Source organism: Vitis vinifera, chromosome 7 (genome assembly GCF_030704535.1).
Source record: "Vitis vinifera cultivar Pinot Noir 40024 chromosome 7, ASM3070453v1".
Classification (NCBI taxonomy): Eukaryota; Viridiplantae; Streptophyta; class Magnoliopsida; order Vitales; family Vitaceae; genus Vitis; species Vitis vinifera.
The window spans coordinates 6,595,530-6,618,588 of record NC_081811.1 but is presented as its reverse complement, the minus strand read 5'-3'; the positions used below and the strand labels follow the sequence as shown (position 1 = coordinate 6,618,588).

Below are 23,059 nucleotides of genomic sequence, written 5' to 3'. Positions count from 1 at the left end.
CTCCAACTGGTTCCTTGTGTTGTGGACATGCAGAATATATAGGTGCCTTATGGTCCTCAGAGCATACTGCTTAGAACCAATGCTTGCATCCCACATCTTGCTGACCCACTGGCTGGTTTGCATCATCAAGTTTAGAATAAAACTATAAATATGCAGCAACCTCCGTGTAGAATACAAATAGTTCTACACTGAGGCTTATGAATTTGTGTTAGTAAACCTAATACACAATCATCTCTTTTCAAGCGTAGATTAGAACACAAGACCAGATGTCTAAAGCAAACCCAAAGCTGTGAGCCAGAAACAGGGACACCGATTAAGATACCAAATACAGAGAAATGCATAACTTAAGATAGAGCATACCTAGAGCGAAATAAATAAATAAGTAAAACATTAAATGAAATCCGATTTCATGTTGAAATCAATGGGCTCAAAGACCAATGGTGCAACTGAAAGATTCAAAGCAAATATTGAAACAAATTCAACAATAAACTCTCATTGCAATAGTGAACCATATCCAGATTTTTGTTTAAATGAAAACTGTTGGCGTCAAGCCAACTGGATTCAGATATGTCCAGCTTCACTGGAGTCAAACAGACTTCTTTCCTACACAGAAGAATGTCCGAATAGGTGGTCCGAGCACATCCCTCCGAAGCTAAAGTCAGAAATCACTGAGGATAACTCTAACTATTACTTTGTGGAAGATAATGAGTGTGTGTATCTTGTTCGTGCTTCTTGAGGGGTTTATATAGAGTTGATGGCACCGTCAGCGTTGATTATGCACTCTAACATTTCTTGTAATGATGATTGCATAGACTATCAACATCGTCATTACTACGTGGACTGGGCAATCACATCAAGTAAGGGTTGCTGACTGGTGCCATTTGTTGACTGTTGTGCCAAAATCTCGGACTGTGTAGCCGATTTTCCATTTAGCTTGCCAATGTCTGGGATTGTGTGTAATAATTAATTGACATTGACTTTTGGGTGTAAATAACGTTTAATTCAACGCTTAAACATCAGGTGGTTAGGCACATCAGGTGGTTAGGTCGACGCTCAGACATCAGGTGGTTAGGCCGGTGTTCAGACATTAAGCATGGTTAACTATGCATGTTAGAAATCCTGAAGACTTGACTGAATTGATTTGTCCATCTGAAAGGTTTAACCGGTTTGGTCTATCCATTTCGTTTGACATTGTGAGTCTGTCTGAAAAGTCAGCCGACTTAGTCTGTCTATTCCGTCTGGTATTATGGAAGAAGAAAAACTTCTCACTTCTGGTGCCAGACGGAGCTTATCTTGGTCCAAATGGAGTGATCCCAGAAGGGTTATATGTTTGCCCTAGTCAGCCAAAGGGTCTTGAGTCTGGGAATGCCACGTGGAGGGAAGCCCCCACAAAAAAGAAGAAGAAAAAAGAGCAAAGCAATATCACATCCATACACAAACGATCAAACAGTGATTAGAAACAACAAAAGATGATGAAGAATAGAGTGATAATGAAAACGAGCAAGAAACCCACAACAAATGTACCTGAAGACCCTCTTGCTGAAATCTGTTGGGCTCCTCGTGCTTTATTGCTTTCCCCAAACTCAATAAAACTAGTGAGCCTCATTCTCTTATCCTCTAACCCTTCTCTCTCTCTAACCTCTTCTCTTCTTTAACCACCTTTCCAGAGAATATCCTCTGCCTACAAATAGTTGGTCCCCTCTCTCTCTTAACAGGTCACCCCAAAAGAAAAGAAAAAAGAAACATGCTCCAAAGAAAAGCCTCCACTAGAAACCTCATAGATGGCCCCTAGGAACCTCTAGAAGGCTTGTTCCAAAATGCTGAGAAGAACTGCAAGATGAGAACACGTGTCCTTATCTAAGCCGGCTGCTAGGCCTCCCTAAAAAAATACTAAAATCATAGAGTTTCACCAAATGCTGAAAATAAAACAAAAAATAATAAACCTAAAATCAAACCCGAAATTACCTCCTAAATGGCCTCCAAGATATGGTTCAAAAATCAATAACAAACTGGTGGACCAATAAGGAACGATGAATCATCAAGCAAAAATATCCTAAACGTAGGCTAAAAAAAGCAGGCGAGAGAAAATGAAAATGAGAAAATATTTGTTAGGGACAAAATGGAGGATTTTCACATGTATTTATAGATATTCAAAAAAGTATTGATACAATAATTTGATATGATAAATGTAAGATTAACTTTAATTTTTTGGCATTGAAATGTAATAAATAAATAACATCATTTTTTTCCTCAAAATTAATAAATATGATTCACACTCTTTTTATAGATGGATTAAAAATGAAAAAAAAGAGTATTAGAGAATTGGTAAATTCTAAATATTTTGAGTAATAAGAAGTCTGCAATTTTTACTATGTCTGACATTTGTTTATAGATCGGAAATTAGTAGTTAGCTTATGAAAAAAATCCTATCGATCATATGTATAAATAGCAAGTTTGAGGTGAGTAGGTATGTGAAGAGTTGAAAATGAGGTTTAGCATCGTCGATTTTAAAGGAGATGGTCGAACAACCAAAAGTGTATGAGCTCCTAGCAAAACTACTTTGGATTAAATCCAAAGTCAAGCTTTTCATTTTATTTCCATCATAGTGTTGCGGTCTTGCCTACACCCAACTTCACGGGATTCTTGATAAATGTACTGCAATTAAAAAAAATAATATTTAAAATACCATAGTTTGGAAAATAATTCCAATTCTACGGCACTTTTGAACACGTAGGATAACACGTAGGATAGATATGAAAACCCATTCCCCCCTTTCCATTTCCCTTCCCGTTTTTCTTCTCTTCCCTTCTCGTTTTTCTTCTCTGCATCAAAACTCCTCTGCCCGAAAACCCACTATCCCGCACGCTGATCATGAGGTGGAGATCCTTGCTTCAACACCAATAGGAAGGAAGTGAAGTGCAGATCTGAAAAACCATTGCCCCCGGTGTTTTCTGTAAGTTTTGTGGTTATATTTGGTGGTGTGGTTGTGTTTGGTCACCGAGAAAGTGTGGGAAAGTTGTAAAAAAAATAAAGTTTTTGTTTTTTTTTACAATGAAACTGAGTAGACTAAAAATAATGGAGAAAGTTTTAATTTTTTTTGTGGTTTGGCTTGTTATGATTCTGTTTGGTTGATAAGAAAGTGTGGGAAAGTTGAAAAAAAAAATTTCCCAATATTTCCTACCAGTCCAGCCTGCGCACAGGGTATCTGTCCAATTTTTTTATTTATTAAAAAACATAAGCTATTTGGTAATCTGATCATGATTTGAGGAGAAAGGTGATCATGATTTGAGGGGAAAGGTAGTGTTTTTCAGCGTGGCTCAAAAATCGTGGATTTAGGGTTTGTGAAATTTAAATCCAATGGCACAAAAGCAAAGAGACCCCTGGACAGATCCAGAAAGCACGGAGCAAAAATAAAAACATTTTTTTGTTTGTTTTTTTAGGGGGTTTTGCATGGACTTTCCCGGAAAGCAAATGGGGGATGGATTTTCTTGGGAATCAAACGGGGATTGCACAGACTTGGGAATCAAACGGGGGTTGCAACAAAATAAAAAAATAATAACCTGATTAGATTAGTACCTACAATAATTGAAATTGAAAATTTGTTTTTTTAGGGGGTTTTCCATGGATTTTCCCGGAAAGCAAATGGGGGATGGATTTTCTTGGGAATCAAACAGGGATTGCACAAACTTGGGAATCAAACGAGGGTTGCAACAAAATAAAAAAATAATAACCTGATTAGATTAGTACTTACAATAATTGAAATTGAAATTCAAATTTAAATTCAAGGAGACACTTTCAGTATAAACCAATTTTTTAAAAATTATGAAAGGTGTCTCTTGAAGAGACACCTTCAGCATAAATTCAAAATTTTCCACTGTTTGAATGGAAATTGTGGAAAGTGTCTTTTGAACAAGCACTTTCAGTATAAACCCAATATTTTTAAAATTGTGGAAGGTATCAAGAGACACATTTCACAATTCCCAAAAAATGGAATTATATTGAAGGTGTCTCTTCAAGAGACACCTTCTATTATTTTAAAAAAATTGGTTTATACTGAAAGTGTCTCTTGAAGAGACACTTTCCACAATTTTCATACATTAAAGAGAGACATCTTTAGCTTTAAAATCATTTCCACAAATAAAATACATATTGGATTTTGTGGAATTGTGTAAAGTGTCTTTCCAAGAGACACATTTAGTATAAATCTAATTTTTTGGAATTCTAGAAGGTGTCTCTTAAAGAGACACCTTTGGTATAAATTAAAATTTTTAGGAATTGTAGAAGGTGTCTCTTCAAGAGACATCTTTAGCTTTAAAATCAAATTTATAAGACATTCAAATTTTTGAGGAAAGTGTCTTTTCAAGAGACACCTTTAATGAATATTGGATTTTTTGCCACGTGGAAAGTGTCTTTGCAAGAGACACCTTTAATACATATTGGATTTTTTGCCACGTGGAAAGTGTTTTTTCAAGAGACACCTTTAATATAAATCAAATTTTCTGAAATTGTAGAAGGTGTTTCTTCAAGAGACATCTTTAGCTTAAATTCAATTCTTTCATGATTTTGAAAATTGTGGAAGGTGTCTCTTCAAAAGACACTTTCCACGTGGCCAAAACTGCCGTAAATCTATCAATATTTTCAAAACTACCATTTTTTAATTATAATTTTTTAAAATTGCCGCAAAAGTTAAAAAAGCCCCAACTTCACGCATGCTTGCATTAGCTACATAAAATATTACAAACTTTTATGTACTTTAAAGGCTATTCGTTGACTTATTTTGAAATGACATATTGTATATAAATTAATTATTATATATATATATATGTGTGTAATAATAAATTAATAAATTTTAAATATTTATAATTAATTTTTTATAAAATATCATAAAACATGGATAATATTTTAAAAACTTTTGTATTTTACATATGTAATCTCTCGTGAAAAATAAGTTCATAAATAAAATTTTATTCTTAAAAATAATTGAGAATTATTTTTAAGAATCATGCTTAAGAATTATTTTTAAATTTTAAATAATTTTAATTATTTTTTATAAAATATATTTTGAATAATATTTTTAAAAATTTTATATTGTACATATTTATGTAATCTCTAAATAAAAAATAAGTTCAACAAACTAAAATAAGCATTTGATAAATTTTAATATTTATTATTTAATTAATTAAGTTGACTTTAAGTTAAATTATTGTTAAGTTATTAATTTAAAAGTTATTTGATAAAACTTAATGTTTATTGCTTAATGCTTTAAATTGATTTTAAGTTAAATTATACTTAAATTATTGATTTAAAAATTATTATTTATTCAAAATAATTAAATTAACATATGTATCATCAGAAATTGTAATTAGGGTAAAATAGATCAAGTAACAATAAAGGTCATAAGGTAATAAAAGAGATTATGAAAGTAAAAAAGATTTTAATTCATATTTATTTTTATTAATTGTGAGTAATAAATTTATTTATAAAATTACTCATGAATATAGAATCACAATTCTAAAATATATTTTTACTAGTGTGGGCAAATAAGATTAAAAAAATTGATATTAAGAATGAGTTAATTATTTTAACTTAATACTTAAAATTTAAAATAAACTTAAATCTTAATATTAAGTCATTTTATAGCACATACTTAATCAAATTAATAATTATTAAATCATTAAATTAATTTATCAAACTCAACTAAGATTGTGCTTAAAAATGATATTTTTAAAAATTATTGTTGAAATCTTGCCAAACACTCAGAATATTTTGCTGGACTCAGAAGCACTTAAAAATTTATATTTATTTCCAAAATTTATTATTTTTCTTCAAACAGGTGGAAAAAATAGCGAGGCACAAAAGCATATTTAGAATATTCTCTTATGAGCTAGGGTTATTTGAATAACTAATTAACTATAACGTATGAGGAGCTGACACGTGGCCAAAAACTTGGTTGACGAAAAGCAGCGGCACGAGAACATTGTGAATCCTAGTATAAAGGGAGCACACAACAGTGGTAAGTGTAGCAACAGATTAGATTTGCAGGCGTCGTTTTCGTCTCCCTTCCTCTTCCTACGATTCTTACAATGGCCAAAGAACCAGTTCGCGTTCTCGTTACTGGAGCCGCAGGTATTACGAGATCTATGGCTCTCTTCTTCATGGTTTCACTGTTTGGTTGCTCGGAAAGCGAAGATTTGTTTTGTTTTGTTTTTTTTTCTTTCTTTTTTGTTTCCTATTTCTTTGTGTTGGTTGCTTTTTTGAGCGTAGAAACTGGGGGCTACTGTAGATCTTGTGATTTGCATAATTATGTTCTTGAATCGGTTGTTGATTTGAAGAAATTAGGGATCAACCGTGGTGTTTGTTGTAGTTTTTGCTTCGGTGCTTGATGTTGTGGTAGTGTTTGTGATTGAATCGGTTGTTGCTGCTGCGTGTTGTGTTTTTTGATCTGGCGATCTGAATAATACTTCTGTCTATTATGGGTAGATTAGTGTTTTTAGCGAGTTTTGTGGTGGATCATGAAGTACTCATGGTTCTACGGACTGAGTTTTTTGTAGTTCTTTTGCCTGTTGTTGAGTCTCTGGTTAAGGTTGAGTTCGGATCTCGGAAATGCTGAAAATAGATTTAAGGAAAATCCATTTTTAATCAATTTTCAGCATCTTTCCTTCCTACCTATGATCCAACGGAAGCTTATGAAAAGTTTGGAAAACGGAATATGATTCTAGAATATTATGTTAATGTTGTTTTGGTTTTGACAACGAAAAAGGAAAATAAAAAGACTTCAGCTTAACTAAGCCATACGGTTCTAGTTAGTGATGGTCGAGCTGAAGTTTGTTTCATGGGGTTCCAAATGATGAAAGCACTAAGATCCAAGATTTTAAGTTTTTTCTTTTCATCTTTGTAATCAGTGACAAGAGGTAATCTCTACCAGAGTTAGTATAGTATGACTATGCTTCTTGAAAGCTGCTTTCATTTTTATCCATCTCCATTTCTTCTGTAAATTAAATGTTTTTTTGTGGAGTAGAAAGATAGTTGGTGTTGCATATCCTGCTTTTATTGTGTAAATCATCTGCTTTTAATTTAACATATATTGTACAGAAAATTCAATGTATATTGTTCATTACAAAGATCATTTTTATCCAGCTGCTTGCATTTTTTGGTGTTGCTCAACTTGTATAGAGACTATGCCATTATAATATCAATAATTGGATTCAAATTAGTTGGTTTAAGAGTTTATTAATCATGCAATTGTTGACAAAGTTTGGTTTTTCGTATTTTGATGTGCTAAACTAATGTACAATAACCAAAATTAGACCCAGATTCAATATAGTCCATTTTTATGTTCCTCTTTTCCCTTTCAATTTGCTTGGGCTGATTTTGTTGTGGTAAACTGATTTTGATTTGTAGGACAAATTGGCTATGCACTTGTCCCCATGATTGCTAGGGGAGTGATGTTGGGTGCTGATCAGCCTGTGATTCTGCACATGCTTGATATCCCTCCTGCTGCAGAAGCCTTAAATGGGGTCAAAATGGAATTGGTGGATGCTGCTTTTCCACTTCTCAAAGGTAGTTTTTCTTTTCTTCCATAAAATGCTGGTCATTACATATCAGTCAAAATGATGACAACAATAGTGAGTTCTAATTTTTTTACAGGTGTTGTTGCTACAACTGATGTTGTTGAGGCATGCACTGGAGTCAATATTGCTGTCATGGTTGGCGGCTTCCCAAGAAAAGAAGGAATGGAAAGAAAGGATGTGATGTCCAAAAATGTTTCCATCTACAAGTCCCAGGCCTCTGCACTTGAAAATCATGCAGCTGCAAATTGCAAGGTGCTCACGATTGTATATTTTGTTTCAATTCCTTGATAAAATCATCCACTTGATTGAACATTGAACCACCTTAATGGTTACCGGGGAATACTTTTACATAGAATTAACCTGCATTACTTGGCCAATGCTTCTTTCTTTTCTTTTGTGTTTTTCCAATCAATTTTATTTATTATTCATTCATTCATTTATTTCAGGTTTTGGTTGTTGCTAACCCAGCAAATACAAATGCCTTGATCCTGAAGGAATTTGCACCATCAATTCCTGAGAAAAACATTAGTTGTTTGACAAGACTGGACCATAACAGGGCACTAGGTCAGGTCTCTGAAAGGCTGAATGTTCAAGTATCTGATGTTAAGAATGTTATCATATGGGGAAATCACTCTTCAACTCAGTATCCGGATGTCAACCATGCTACTGTCAAAACCCCAGCTGGTGAGAAACCTGTGCGGGGGCTTGTGGGTGATGATGCATGGTATGGGGCATAAGTCATGTTTACTTTTAATTAGTATTTTTTTTTGTTTTATTTAAATTTATCTAATCATTTTTACATTTTTATTCATGAAGGTTGAATGGGGAATTTATCACCACTGTCCAACAACGTGGTGCTGCAATTATCAAAGCACGAAAGCTCTCGAGTGCTTTATCTGCTGCAAGTGCTGCATGTGACCATATCCGTGATTGGGTGCTTGGAACTCCAGAGGTTGTTTTCTGTTAGTGCTTTTACATCTGTATACTTCCAGTAATAGATTGTGTGTGGTGTATCTGATGCATTTGATTTTCTCCTTGCAACTTCAGGGAACTTGGGTGTCCATGGGCGTATACTCTGATGGTTCATACAATGTTCCAGCGGGTCTTATCTATTCCTTCCCTGTAACTTGCTGTGCTGGAGAATGGAAGATTGTACAAGGTAACAATCATGCACTATGACAAAATGCTCTGGCTCTTTGGAATCTTCACTGTTTTCTGAGAATATTTAATCTATTCATTTTCCTTCTATTTAAAAAAGTGATCAGTGATTTCTGTATGGAAACCATGAACTTTGCAAATAATTGCGAAGATTCCTATGCTTTTTGTTTTTTCTTTCTTCTTTTTTTTATTCCAAATAATTCCTGGATGGCCAAATATATGATTCGCTTGACATCATTTTTCTTCTTCTTCTTCATTCTTGGGATGTTTGGCTTACAAGTATTGTTGATATTTGATGAATGGAGAATGTTTAGGATAGGAACATGGATTTGATTTACAGAACTTTTATGTGATTTGCTTTATGCCATTCTTTTTTGTTTTCTTGATTCGGGTGACTTCTTTGATTGTGTCATTGATAGATGGAAGTGGGATGTAGTGCCAATGTTTTGACTAAATCTCTTCTTCCTTGTTCATTTGAATTGGACCTATGAAACATAAAACACAACTTTAGGTACTACGTGCTTATTTTCTGCCCTTCGATACCAACTGTATTCTGCATCCAGAATTTAACATCTGCTATTATACCTATCTATGTAGTCTAGTCCTTTATTTGGAGCCCTTCCGATCCGCTGGCTGGCGACCTATTTTCTATTCAAACGGGTTTTCTTTTGTTTAGCAACAACAGAGTGATCTTCTCTTTGAAACTTGTTCTTTTGTTTTACTGATTGAAGCATCTTCAGAGACCATATTTTATATCATGAGTCATGCTAATTCTTTTTTCTTCAATATAAATACAGTGTCTAAAGATTCATAATTGTTACCTGGAGTGTTGTTGCATGTTGAATTATGGTTTCAATTGAAATTAAACGTCAGAGCTGGTTGAACCTCTACTTTTGTTTAAGCTTTTCAAGTTTATGTTCTCAAGAACTTGTCTACTTCTGGTCACGTATGTGAGGTCCTTAAGCCTTGTTAGCTACAGATGAAGCATGTGTATTAGCTTCTATCAGCAATTTCGTATCAATGGATTAGCTTATTCTGTTCTCCTTATCTTTTTTTCTCTTTCTCTGCCCTCAAATTGGCTCAGGACTTCATATTGATGAGTTCTCGAGGAAGAAGTTGGACTTGACTGCACAGGAGCTTAGTGAGGAAAAGGAGCTGGCATACTCGTGCCTTTCTTGAATGTGCCTTCTACCTTTTCTCTATTGCCTTGGTAATTTTAAGCTTCGTAATAAATCTGATTAGGATTGAAGAGGCATTTCTGCAGTTTTGAATAAGGAAGAAAAACCTTAAATTCCACAAAAAATTATGATCGGGGAGAAGCAATTTCTCCCATGTTTTTGCATCTTTCTCATTTATGCATGGTGATTCTGATGATCTCTACTTATTGCAGACCTGTTAATCTGTTTGTAATGTGCTGAGTGCCATTGATAAATGTTAATTGTTTTAGTTCTGAGGTTTCATTTGATTATACATATTATTTATTCATCAAAAGTAAAAAATAAAAAATGATTATACACGTTATGCTGTAACAATTTATTTGCAGATACCGGGAAAAAATAGTGTATACCAGAGAAAAAGCACAATGTGGTCCTCTCCAACCAAAGAAGCAAACTTCTATTTACAGGTTTTCTTAAAGTTGCAGATTACTTCAAAAAATTAATTTTCATATAATTTTTCCTCACATGACCCTATTTCTAAATGCATCTACATGGAATAAAAACACTCTGCTAAATGTTTTCGACAGTTCATATGTTTTGCCTTAAAATAATTCTTTCAATCTCAATCTTGGCAACTTCAACAGGTTTCTTGCATATAGTTTACTCATTTTTATCTATTTATTTTTTGTTGCTTTAAAATAATTTTTACTTTTCAATATAATGATGTCAACACCATTGAAAATTATTGTCAGCTTTATTTAAATTTGATTGTCCGAATTCACCATATTAATCTTAATACATCAATAACAACAATAATTATACTAGGTTTTTAATTTTTGTTGCATTATAAATTGATGTAACCCACTTATAATTTGAGGATGAATCTTAATGATGTACTACACCGAGAAGGGGAGTAAATAGGTGTTTTTTAAACAAATTCAAGAGGTCCGGAAATACATATTATCTATTCTTTAGATTTTTCATAGTTTATACCCTTCTCTTCTAATCATTTAAAAAATAAAAACTAAAAATCACATACAAGTATCAATACAATAATACTCTCTCAATAATTTATAAATGTAATTCATATGTACATGGATTGCCCAAGCTAAATTCACAAGAACAATTAACTTCTTAGCATATTTTTAATTACTATTTGATATCATAATAAAATTGAATAGAAAATTATTCAAGATTTTCAAAGAATAATCAAACTCGTTTTAGTTCATTTTTCACCCATCTACCAAATATGTCGAAGTATGAAATTGAGGTTAATAAATAGGAATAAACAAAATAGAAGAATGAGAGAGATACAATAACACCAAATTTTAACATGGAAAGTCACCTAAGAGACCAAAAACCAGGGATCTATTAACGATCAAAAGCTTTTATTATGAAGCATAATCAGGTACAAGGTTTTATCTAACTTAAGTCTATTTATCATTATTGGACTACTTAATTAGTATTTCCCAAATTAAACTTCACATGTTCTTTCGGAGCACATTTAGAGTCTACATTAAGCTTAATCTTGGCCCCTTCTTGAATCCACATAAGAAGAAACTGAATTTTCATCCTATGTCAAACAAATAAAAAAAATGAGAGATGAATAAATGATATGAATCAACCCCTTTTTAAGAAAATCAAATTGAAAAATGATTTGAAAATATAGGTAAGGAGGATTTTTTTGGAAACCAAATACTTCCAATTTGATTGAAGAAAGAGAGAGCTCAAGGGGAGTTAGAACGATTGTTGGTGTTTCCTCTCTTAAATTGGAAACATTTGAGTTAAATATGAAAGGAAACCGTTGACCCAATGTTTAAAAATAGATCCAACAAAAGATTGATCGATCTTACTTAAATCCAAATCAATATGAGAATAAGGCACAAAAATATTTTAGTAAAAAAGGAAAAAAAAAAAAATCATTGCCTTGACTTCCTTATTATTATTATTTTTTTAAGTAGGTTAAGAAAAAAAATAGCAATTTGAATACTTGTTGATTCACATTCACCTACATCTTCAACTACTTATTTTGACCTTTAAGCATTTTCAACATCTTGATCTTTATTAGGCAAGTAGTCTAAGGAATGATTTAGAAAACCCGAGTTAGGAGATGTTTAAGAATTTTTATCCAAAATTATCAACCTAAATAAACACTCACACGACTTAAGTTAAATTCCAATTCAGTTGGATTTTAGATTAATTTTACATTAATGTTTAGTTTATAAAAATGTACGATTATACGTCTGTATACAATGAAATAAAAAGTGATAGCATAATTTGTTTAGTCTTCTTCATGAATAATAAAATAGTTTTATCGGAAGGGATGGATCATGAATATGAAGTGCTTATGATCTTACATCATCCCTTACTTTGAATGGTCATAGAATCAATCGGGGCATGCATGTCTACATACACACGTTGACTAGTGGATACTATAGCTTACCAGAGTCAACATATTATGAAATATTAAGGGTAAGAGAAGCAAGTTTGACTTTATAAGGCATTGTATGAACTAAAGCAAAAAATTATGCTCTTGTACGTGTGGATTGACACTTACAAAACTACAACATCATACTTTCAAATATGTCATTTTTAGCTTACACTTGACATCAAGTCAAATTTTATTAGTGATATAATGGTTATATGCATCAATGTGAGATCAAGTTGTAAATATCTTTACAAAGCCATTTTGTTAGAAGAGTTGAAAGTGATTGATGCTTAGTATAGTTGATTTTAAAATTTAGCTTAATGAAGGTTGTTGAAAATATTAATATGATTTAAAGTTAAATTAGAAGAATTTTTTGAACCTGAGAAGCATTTGGAATTGTTATTTCTTTAGTTTCATATTTTATTTGCAAATTGTAATTTAATTATACATTAAACTTATATTATAAATATGAGTAATTTATTATAAATGTAAGATTGTTATTATGTTGATTAGAAAATTTCAAAAAATAAAACTTTTTATTAAAATTATTTTCAACAACAACGTGTATGCAAGGATGAAAATATCGGTAATTACGGATATATCGGTATTTCGATTTTACGGATATATCGGATATATCGGTGTATATTCTGGAAACAAATATCGATAGACTTAAAATTGCTAAAAACTCATGGAAATGTAAGGAAAATCTCATAATAATATAATTAGAAGTATAATGAACATTTTAAAGTTGTTTTATTGAAAAATTTGATATATATATATATATATATATATATGATATAATTTGCAATATTAGATGTAATTATATCATGTCGATCTATAAGAAATGTTAATTTTGTAATTGTTCTCATTATAAAGTCACATAAAATATTTCATTTCATTAAATATCAATAATTTGTACACATTAAATTCATTAAATAAACATATTTCATATTCAAAATATACTAGTTCATGTTAATTAAATTAATTAAATAATTTAGCATGTTAATTAAATAATTTAGCTAAGTTAACTAGTTTAATTTAATTCTAAATGTGAAAATAAATCACAAATAATCATCTAAAATAAACATATCAATTTATAATTAAATAATCAAATTAACCTAAGTTAATTCAATAAAAATATAAAAATTAATTGCAATTGAATGTAAAAATAGCATTAAATAATCTATATTGCAAACATACTAATTAATTGAAAATACATGAATTAATTACAATTGCAAACAAAATTAATTACAATTTAAAACAAATATACCTTAAAATGATTAAATAATTGAGCAACCTTAATAAAGATTGGAGTAATGAGAGAGAAAATAAAGAATGAAAGCAAAATTAGATGAAATTTGGGCTATTTATAGAATAAATTTGGGCCAAAATAGCCGTTGGAACATTAATTTACTGTTGAAAATCAATTTTGGCCGTTGGATAAAAAAATTGGGAGCAATCTGGCCGTTGGATCGCCATATTACCATTGGAATCACATCTAGGCCGTTCGGATCAACACGGGCGTGATCTGGGCAGTCAGATCACGTTGCATGAAGGAGGGGAAATATCACCCAAAAAATCAGCGATATATCTCCGATATATCGCCGATATATTACCGATATTTTACCACCAGAGGCGATTTTTTCAAAAAATCTCCGATATATCTCTCCGAACCGATATATCGCCGATATTTTGGCGATATTTACAGAAATATCTCCCCTTTGATTTTTCTTCACGAAATATCGTGTCGACCCCTCCCGATACACAATATATCGCCGATATATCCCGATATTTTCCTCCTTGAGTGTATGGGCTCCAACTATGGATGCAAACTTTTGGACACGACAGGGTGGTCCAACCCGCCCTGAACTTAATTTGATTTAATGTTATGATTATTATGTATATTATCGTATATAATAATACTAATTTTTCTTTTAGATTTTTAAAGAAAAATAATATCAAATTATATTATATCATATACTTTTTTATTTTTTTAGAAAAATATATAGATTTATTTTATATTTTTGTGGTTATCTTGAAAGTTTGTTTTATTATATATGTAAAAAAAAATTTAAAAAACATAATGGATGGATTTTGAATTATATAATATGATCAACCTGAACTAAACTCAAGTTTAGAGAAATGAGATTGAATTGGATTTGAATTAAATACTTTGAATTATATATCAGATCAAGTTAGTATTAGATTAATTATTTCTTAATTTAAAAATATTATATCAAATGGACATTACATCATAAGGCAGTTTATTCAATGACGTATATTATGTTATACTTATAATTAGTTTGTAAAATGAATTATATATATATATATATATATATATATTAAAAATACATATATTAATATTTTTTAATTGTAAATTTATTTTTTAAATAAATTTTATATTTTACAAAATAAGTAATATTAAACAAAATAATAATAAATAAATTTATGATCCGTGGTATATACATATCCTATCTCCTATATTTTAACTTAAGATTTACATATCCATGGAAAGGATATAAAAATGAAAGTGGATGATATATCATACCACCTATTTTATCCAGGGTTTGGTTAAACATGGGATAGATAATGCTATGTTTCATCAACCAAACATGGTATATTAAGAATGGTAGAGAATTAATTATTTTTACATTATTTTCTAATGTTAAATTTTTAAGCTTAGAATAATTAAAACTTTTATTAAAAATTGATTACTTTGAACTGAGAGAAAGAAAAAAAGAAGGAAAAAATCTCAACAAAATGGACAGTTTTTTTTTTTATTTGTTTTGAAAATAAATTATTTTTTAAAAAAGATTTTAAGCATTTTTAGTTTTTTTGATGAAAAATCTAGAAAATATTTTTTAAAAATTTATATTGTAGGTAAGTATGTGATGTCTTAGTAAAGAATAAGTAAAAAAAAAACACTTTTTTTTTCATATTTAAGAACTTTTATTAGATATTATTTTTGAAATAAAAACGTAGAAATTTATATTTATTGTCAAAAGCTATTGATTTTCTTCGAATAGGTGGCAAAAATAGCAAGATATAAAAGGATATTTAGAAAAAAGAAAATTAAGAAGGACCCAAATTTTAAGATGTCAATTTTACCCTTTGTTCAATCTTTTTACCATTACTCCTTTGCTTGCATAGGATTAAAAAAAATTTGTAAAAGTAATGAAATTACAACTTTATCCTTTATTTCACAAAATTTTCATTTCTCCTTAGCTTATATGAGGTTGAATTTTTTTTTTTTTTGGAAAAATGAAAAAAATAGAAAATAAATAAATAAGAAAAAAAATATAAAATCAAGAAAAAAGGTCAAAGGAAAAATTATAAAAAATTATCTCATTTTTTTTCTTATTTTATTATAAGAAATTAATTATTTGAAATATACTTTTCTAAAAATTAAAAAATTAAAAATTTGAGATTTTTGTAGAGAACCTAGAAAAAAAAAAAAAGAAATTTAATTTTCAATTTCTTTAAAATAAAAACCAAACTCTAAGCTTACTATGCTATTTGTGCATCGAATGATAAATTTTAACAATTGCTTACGACCAAGTAAAAACTTTGTTATCCTAATATAATGACTAGTTAATTTCATGAATATTAATCAATTGAATAATGTACGATTATTAGCTTAGTAGTATATCACATAAAAAGATTAAAAAAGAAGAAGAAGATTATATTGTAATGTATTATAATGTTAGTCTATTTATATTATAAATATAACACATTTATGTCCAATATATCTTTTATAATAAAATCAGTTATTTTAAAAATACCTATTTATACCCTATTATTTTAATACATCATATCAATGAATTAATATCATTAACTCAATACATTGAAATTGTTTAATCATTTTTATTTAAAAAAAAAATGACAAGTCTCGTGAATTCAAATTAATGTATTTGGTTTCTTTTATGAAACCAAATATCGTTAAAAATGATGTTTAAAATATCTCTAATATTGTTACTTCTGTTATAATATTTATATATATATATATATATATATATATTACAACAAAACTCAATTGAGAAAATTTTGAACTTTTATGAAACCAATAATTTAAAATTCATCAGACTTGTAATTTTTTTTAAATGATTAAATAATTTCAATGGACCGAGTTAATGATGTTAATATATTAGTATAATGTATTAATACCAATAGAGTATAAATAGATATTTTTTAAATTATTAATTTTATCACAAAAATCGTTAATGCATAAACACTTATAATACAAATACATTAATATTACAATATACTACAATATAACCTAATTTTATTAATTTTTAATTTTTTGATGTGCTAATTAATTTATTAGTCCTTGGAGGAAGTAATTTTTCATTCTATTAGGATATGTAAAATTTGTGCATAGAAATCTTAGGGTTTGGTTTTCATTCTAAAGAAAATAAAAATTAAATTTCCTTTTTTACTAATTGTCTACAAAAATCTCAAGTTTTAATTTTTTTTTGAGAAAAGTATATTTCAAAAAATTTAATTTCTTATAATAAAATGAGCAAATTATTTAATTTCTTATAATAATATAAAAAATATTGAGTTTTTAATTATTATCTTTTAACCTATTTTTCTTGATTTTTATATATATATTTCATTACCTACTTTTCCAATTTTTTTTTCAACATAGGAAGCAAAGGAGTAACCGTAAAAAGGTTAAAGGATAAAATTGACATCTTAAAATGCCCATCCTCTTTGATAATTTTCTAAATATGATGGCTGAGGATGTGCCACGTGGCCAAACCTCTGGTTTGACGAAAAGCAGCGGCACGCAGTAAATTCTACTATAAAATTGAGCACACACACAGTGGTTAGTGTACAGGCAGATTAGATTTGTAGGCGTCGTTTTCCTCTCCCGTGCTCCCCTGCGATTCCTACAATGGCCAAAGAACCAGTTCGCGTTCTCGTTACTGGAGCCGCAGGTACCACAAGATCTACGGTTCTCTTCTCCATGATTCCGCTGTTTGGTTGCTCAGAAAGCAAGAGTTGTTCTGTTTTGTTTTATTTTGTTTTTTCTTTTTTGTTTCCCATTTCTTTGTGTTGGTTGCTTTTTTGAGGGTAAAAGCTGAGGGCTACTATAGATCTTGTGATTTGCGTAATAATTTTGTTGAATCGGTTTTTGATCTGAAAAAATTAGGGATCAATCGTGGTTTTTGCTCTATAATTGCATCGGTGCTTGATGTTGTGGTGGTGTTTGTGATCGAATCGGTTGTTTCTGCTGAGTGTTGTGTTTTCTGATCTGGCGATCTGAATACTTCTGTCTATTGTGGGTGGATTAGTGTTTTTAGCAAGTTTCTTAGTGGATCATGAACTACTCTTTATGGTTCTTTTGACTGTTTTTGAGTCTCTGGATAAGGTTGCGTTTGGCTCTCGGATAAAATGACTGAAAGGAAACGAAAATGCTGAAAATAGATTTAGGGAAAATCCATTTTCAGCATCTTTCCTTCCAACCTATGATCCAAAGGAAGCTTGGGAAAAGTTTGGGAAACAGAATATGATTTCAGAATATTATGTTAATGTTGTTTTGGTTTTGACAACGAAAATAGATAATAAAAAACTTAAGCGTTGGATCCAAAATTTTAAGTTCTCTTTTCATCTCTTGTTATCAGTGATGAGAGGTAAACTCTACCAGAGTTAGTGTAGTATGACTACGCTTTAGTGTAGTATGACTATGCTTCTTGAAAGCTGCTTTCATTCTGTAAATTAATTGTTTTTTGTGGAGTAGAAAGATAGTTGGCGTTGTATGTGCTGCTTTTACTATGTAAATCATCTGCTTTTAATTTAATACGTAATGTACAGTAAATTGCATGTATACTCAAAGATCGTTTTTATTCAACTGCTTGCACTTTTCATTGTGCTCAACTTGTATAGAGACTATGCCTTTAAAATGCCGTAGTTGGATTTGATTTTAGTTGGTTTAAGCATTTATTAATCATGCAATTGTTAAAAAAGATCAGTTCATCATATTTTGATGTGCTAAATTCATGTACCAACCGAAATTAGACCTAGATTCGATATAGTCCATTTTGATGTTCCTCTTTTCCTGTTCAATTTCTTTTAACTGATTTTGTTGTGGTAAAATGATTTTGATTTGTAGGACAAATTGGATATGCACTTGTCCCCATGATTGCTAGGGGAGTGATGTTGGGTGCTGATCAGCCTGTGATTCTGCACATGCTTGATATCCCTCCTGCTGCAGAGGCCTTAAATGGGGTCAAAATGGAATTGGTGGATGCTGCTTTTCCACTTCTTAAAGGTAATTTTCTTTTCTTCCATGAAATGCTGTGATTACATATCAGTCAAAATGATGACAACAATACTGAGTTCTAATTTTTTTTCAGGTGTTGTTGCTACAACTGATGTTGTTGAGGCATGCACTGGAGTCAATATTGCTGTCATGGTTGGTGGCTTCCCAAGGAAAGAAGGAATGGAAAGGAAAGATGTGATGTCCAAAAATGTTTCCATCTACAAGTCTCAGGCCTCTGCACTTGAAAATCATGCAGCTGCAAATTGCAAGGTGCTGAAGATTATATCATGTTTCGAATTTTCTTTCTTGATAAAATCATGCACTTGAGTGAAGATTGAACCACCTTAATAGTTACCAGGGAATACTTTTACTTGGAAGTGACCCACACTCCTTGGCCAATGCTTCTTTCTTTTCTTCTGTGTTTTTCCAATCAATTTTATTTATTATTCATTCATTCATTTATTTCAGGTTTTGGTTGTTGCTAACCCAGCAAATACAAATGCCTTGATCCTGAAGGAATTTGCACCATCAATTCCTGAGAAAAACATTAGTTGTTTGACAAGACTAGACCATAACAGGGCACTAGGTCAGGTCTCTGAAAGGCTGAATGTTCAAGTATCCGATGTTAAGAATGTTATCATATGGGGAAATCACTCTTCAACTCAGTATCCCGATGTCAACCATGCTACTGTCAAAACCCCAGCTGGTGAGAAACCTGTGCGGGGGCTTGTGGGTGATGATGCATGGTATGGGGCATAAGTCATGTTTACTTTTAATTAGTATTTTTTTGTTTTATTTAAATTTATCTAATCATTTTTACATTTTCATTCATGAAGGTTGAATGGGGAATTTATCACCACTGTCCAACAACGTGGTGCTGCAATTATCAAAGCACGAAAGCTCTCGAGTGCTTTATCTGCTGCAAGTGCTGCATGTGACCATATCCGTGATTGGGTGCTTGGAACTCCAGAGGTTGTTTCTTGTTAGTGCTTTTACATCTGTATGCTTCCAGTAATAGATTGTGTGTGGTGTATCTGATGCATTTGATTTTCTCCTTGCGACTTTAGGGAACTTGGGTGTCCATGGGTGTGTACTCTGATGGTTCATACAATGTTCCAGCAGGGCTTATCTATTCCTTCCCTGTAACCTGCTGTGCTGGTGAATGGAAGATTGTACAAGGTAACAATTATGCACTATGACAAAATGCTTGTGCTCTTTGGAATCTTCACCATTTTCTGAGAACATTTATGCTATGTTTGGTTCCCAGAAATTTTGGGGAAAATGTGAGAGAAAGAAAAAAGAGAGGAAAAGTGGAAGGAAATACAAAATGAAAGAAAATAAAAAATAAATTCAAAATTAATAAATTATTTTTATATGTTTTTTCAAACTCATTTCACTTAATTTCCTTCATTATATAAAGATTAAATAATTTTAAAATGTATAAATTTCTAACTAATTTTAATTATATTTAATTTTCTTTAAAAATTTTTATAGTGAAATCAAACATGAGAAAATCATTTTTCTTCGCATTTTTTTTCTTTCCTTGGTACTTTCCGGGAACCAAACATAACCTTAATCTATTCATTTTCCTTTTATTTAAAAAAGTGATCAGTGATTTCCATATGGAAACCATGAACTTTGCAAATAATTGCGAAGATTCCATGCTTTTTTTATTTTTTTATTTTTTTATTGTTTTTTATTCCAAATAATTCCTGGATGGCCAAATATATGATTTGCTTTACATCATTTTTCTTCTTCTTCTTCTTCATTCTTGGGATGTTTGGCTTACAATTATTGTTGACATTCCATGAATGGAAAATGTTTAGGATAGAAACATGGTTTTGATTTAAGAGAACTTTGATATGATTTGCTTTGCATTATAAGATACAACTTTAGGTACCAGGTGCTCATTTTCTGCCCTTTGATACCTACTGTATTCTGCATCCATGATTTAACATCAGTATTATACCCCCTAACTATGTTTTCTAGTCCTATATTTGGAACCCTTCTGATCTACTGCCTGGCAACCTGTTTCCAATTCCAACAGTTCACTTTTGTTTAGCAACTAAGAGTGATCTTCTCTTTGAACCTCGTTCTTTTATATCATGAGTCGTGCTAATTCTTTCTTCTTCAACATAAATACAGTGTCTAAAGATTTGTGATTGTTGCCTAGAGTGTTGTTGCATGTTGAATTATGGTTTCAATTGAAAATAGAACATCAAGGCTGGTTGAACCTACTTTTGTTTAAGCTTTTTAAGTTTATGCTGTCAAGAATTTGTCTACTTCTGGCCATGTATGTGAGGTCCTTAGTCTTAGCCTTGTTAGTTACTGTTGAAGCATGCTTATTAACTTCTATTAGCAATTTCATGTCAATGGTATAGCTTATTCAGTTACTGTTTTTTTTTCCCTCTCTCTTCCCCCAAAATTGTCTCAGGACTTCACATTGATGAGTTCTCAAGGAAGAAGTTGGACTTGACCGCACAGGAGCTTAGTGAGGAAAAGGAGCTGGCATATTCGTGCCTTTCTTGAATGCCTTCTCCCTTTTTCTCCATTGCCTTGGTAATTTAAGCCTTATAACTAATCTGATGAGGATTGAAGAGGCATTTATGCAGTTTTGAATAAGGAAGAAAAACCTTAAATTCTAGAAAAATCATGATCCGGAAGAAGCCATTCCTCCCATGTTTTTGCATCTTTCTCATTTATCATGGTGATTTTGATATCTTCCTATTGCAGACCTGTTAATCTGTTTGTGATGTATTTGAATGCCATTGATAAATGTCAATCGTTTTAGTTCTGAGGTTTCCTATAAATATGCATATTATGTTTTCATCAAAAAAAAAAAAAAAAAAAAATAATACTAAGGCTGGAAACTTTGATGAATTCGAAGGAAAGAAAATAGACCGTAAAAGTAAAGAAAAGAAAAAATAAAGAAAAATAAAAAAAATAGATTTAAAATCAATAAATTATTTTTATATGTTCTTTTAAATTTATTTTTCATAAAGATGAAATAATTTTAAAATATATAAAATTTTAATTAATTTTATATATATTTATTTTTTATGGTGAAATCAAATATGATTAAAACAATTTTTTTTAATATTTTTAAGGAACTAAATATAACTTAAATGAATATTGTAACCATATTCCTTGTGGAGAACTAATGAATGCATAGCGGTAGAAACACGATATTGTCCTCTCCAAACCAGGAAAACAAACTTCTATTTACATGTTTTTCTAATGGTTACATCAGATCAGAAAAGTGGTTTTCATATATGATTCTTCTTCCTCTGATATGGTGGCAATTACATCGAAAGTAGTTTTTATAGAGATCAAAGGGATTTGTCCTACTCATCCTCTTATTTCTCATTGCATCTGGTATGGAATAATAACACTGTGCTTAATGTTTTCAATGGTTCATACCTTCTGCCTTGTCTAAAAAGCAGCAGCTATGGAGGAGATGCTGGGTTTCTATGAAGCTCCATGTATAGATAGACATGAAGCATGAAAGACGTGTTTAAGCATTAATCTTTGTGAACCTATGGTTCACTTCTCTGAGAGCATGCCGCCTAGAGACTCAAAAAGCATTAGTAGAAAACTCAAAATCTACGGGTAAAAAAAGTACATTGGAGAATTGGGTCATTTTCGTTTCATATTTTCAAATCCGAAAACATGATATATTCAACTCAAAACCACCTTCCAAGGGGGCTGTTTCTTTTCTCACGATATGAATTCATTTTGCTGATTGTGTCCAATAGGATGATGAATTCACTGGGAAGTTATTCTTGTAAGAAGTTATTAAGCTACCAATCCGACCAAAAAACTTGGCTATTAGGTAATGAATCGACTCTAATATCGATTTCATGGTAACATTCTATGGGGCTTTGCATTTGCAATAAATGGAAGAACTAAAGTCATTTGCATTCAAGTCTGGCAAAACACAACATTTATGTCAATACATTCGATTTCAATCACGGGTAGTCTCTGGATTACTTGGGCTGGCTATGGCTATGCCTGACGAGGTAGTCACCCCGTGATTTTGGTAACCATGGGTGGGCGGGCCCAAAGGACCATGATCTTAACACAAATTGGATTCCCATGATGTTCATTATCGTCCTAATGGTTCTAAAAACCACTAATCAAATGTAAATGGGTCGTAGAAACTTCCGAATCCACTAGACTAAGATGGGTCTGAACTCGTGTTTTACCTTATCACGAGTAGTGGAGCATTCTTTTTGACTTTGCCTCGTGACCATTTAGGAAAACAGTGATGCTAGTTTTCTGACCAATTCTAGCAAATTTTCCACTTCAACCACACATGGACAGACTACTGAAAAGCATTTCCAAAAGTATACCATTTTATCACAGAACAACACTTTTGTCAAAACATTTGAATCCAAGAACTTTGAACGTTTCCTCCTCAGACCATCTCAAAAGAAAAAGAAGCACCACACCACAATTTTTGGCTTTGATTCCTAAAAAA

At 31.1% G+C, this 23,059-nt stretch overlaps 2 protein-coding genes across 2 annotated transcripts; both read left to right on the top strand.

Annotated features, from left to right (window-relative positions):
• The first annotated feature begins 5,969 nt into the window (after positions 1 to 5,969).
• LOC100253273 (malate dehydrogenase, cytoplasmic) lies at positions 5,970 to 10,189 on the top strand. The gene is made up of 7 exons (XM_002278600.5): positions 5,970 to 6,126; positions 7,402 to 7,560; positions 7,648 to 7,823; positions 8,018 to 8,295; positions 8,388 to 8,523; positions 8,619 to 8,730; positions 9,814 to 10,189. The coding sequence occupies exons 1-7, from the start codon at positions 6,084 to 6,086 to the stop codon at positions 9,906 to 9,908; spliced, it is 999 nt and encodes a 332-aa protein (XP_002278636.2). The 5' UTR covers positions 5,970 to 6,083; the 3' UTR covers positions 9,909 to 10,189.
• A 6,792-nt stretch (positions 10,190 to 16,981) lies between these two features.
• On the top strand, positions 16,982 to 21,389 carry LOC100248145 (malate dehydrogenase, cytoplasmic). Its single transcript, XM_002278676.5, has 7 exons — positions 16,982 to 17,254; positions 18,430 to 18,588; positions 18,674 to 18,849; positions 19,048 to 19,325; positions 19,416 to 19,551; positions 19,647 to 19,758; positions 21,014 to 21,389. The coding sequence occupies exons 1-7, from the start codon at positions 17,212 to 17,214 to the stop codon at positions 21,106 to 21,108; spliced, it is 999 nt and encodes a 332-aa protein (XP_002278712.1). The 5' UTR covers positions 16,982 to 17,211; the 3' UTR covers positions 21,109 to 21,389.
• The last annotated feature ends 1,670 nt before the right edge of the window (positions 21,390 to 23,059 follow it).

Bases quoted from the DNA above. Each gene is read 5' to 3' on its own strand.
- LOC100253273 (XM_002278600.5), top strand. From the start codon at position 6,084: ATGGCCAAAGAACCAGTTCGCGTTCTCGTTACTGGAGCCGCAG. The intron at 8,524-8,618 runs GTTGTTTTCTGT...TTGCAACTTCAG, and splicing joins GGGTGCTTGGAACTCCAGAG to GGAACTTGGGTGTCCATGGG. The intron at 8,731-9,813 runs GTAACAATCATG...AAATTGGCTCAG, and splicing joins AGAATGGAAGATTGTACAAG to GACTTCATATTGATGAGTTC.
- LOC100248145 (XM_002278676.5), top strand. From the start codon at position 17,212: ATGGCCAAAGAACCAGTTCGCGTTCTCGTTACTGGAGCCGCAG. The intron at 18,850-19,047 runs GTGCTGAAGATT...CATTTATTTCAG, and splicing joins ATGCAGCTGCAAATTGCAAG to GTTTTGGTTGTTGCTAACCC. The intron at 19,326-19,415 runs GTATGGGGCATA...TCATTCATGAAG, and splicing joins CTTGTGGGTGATGATGCATG to GTTGAATGGGGAATTTATCA.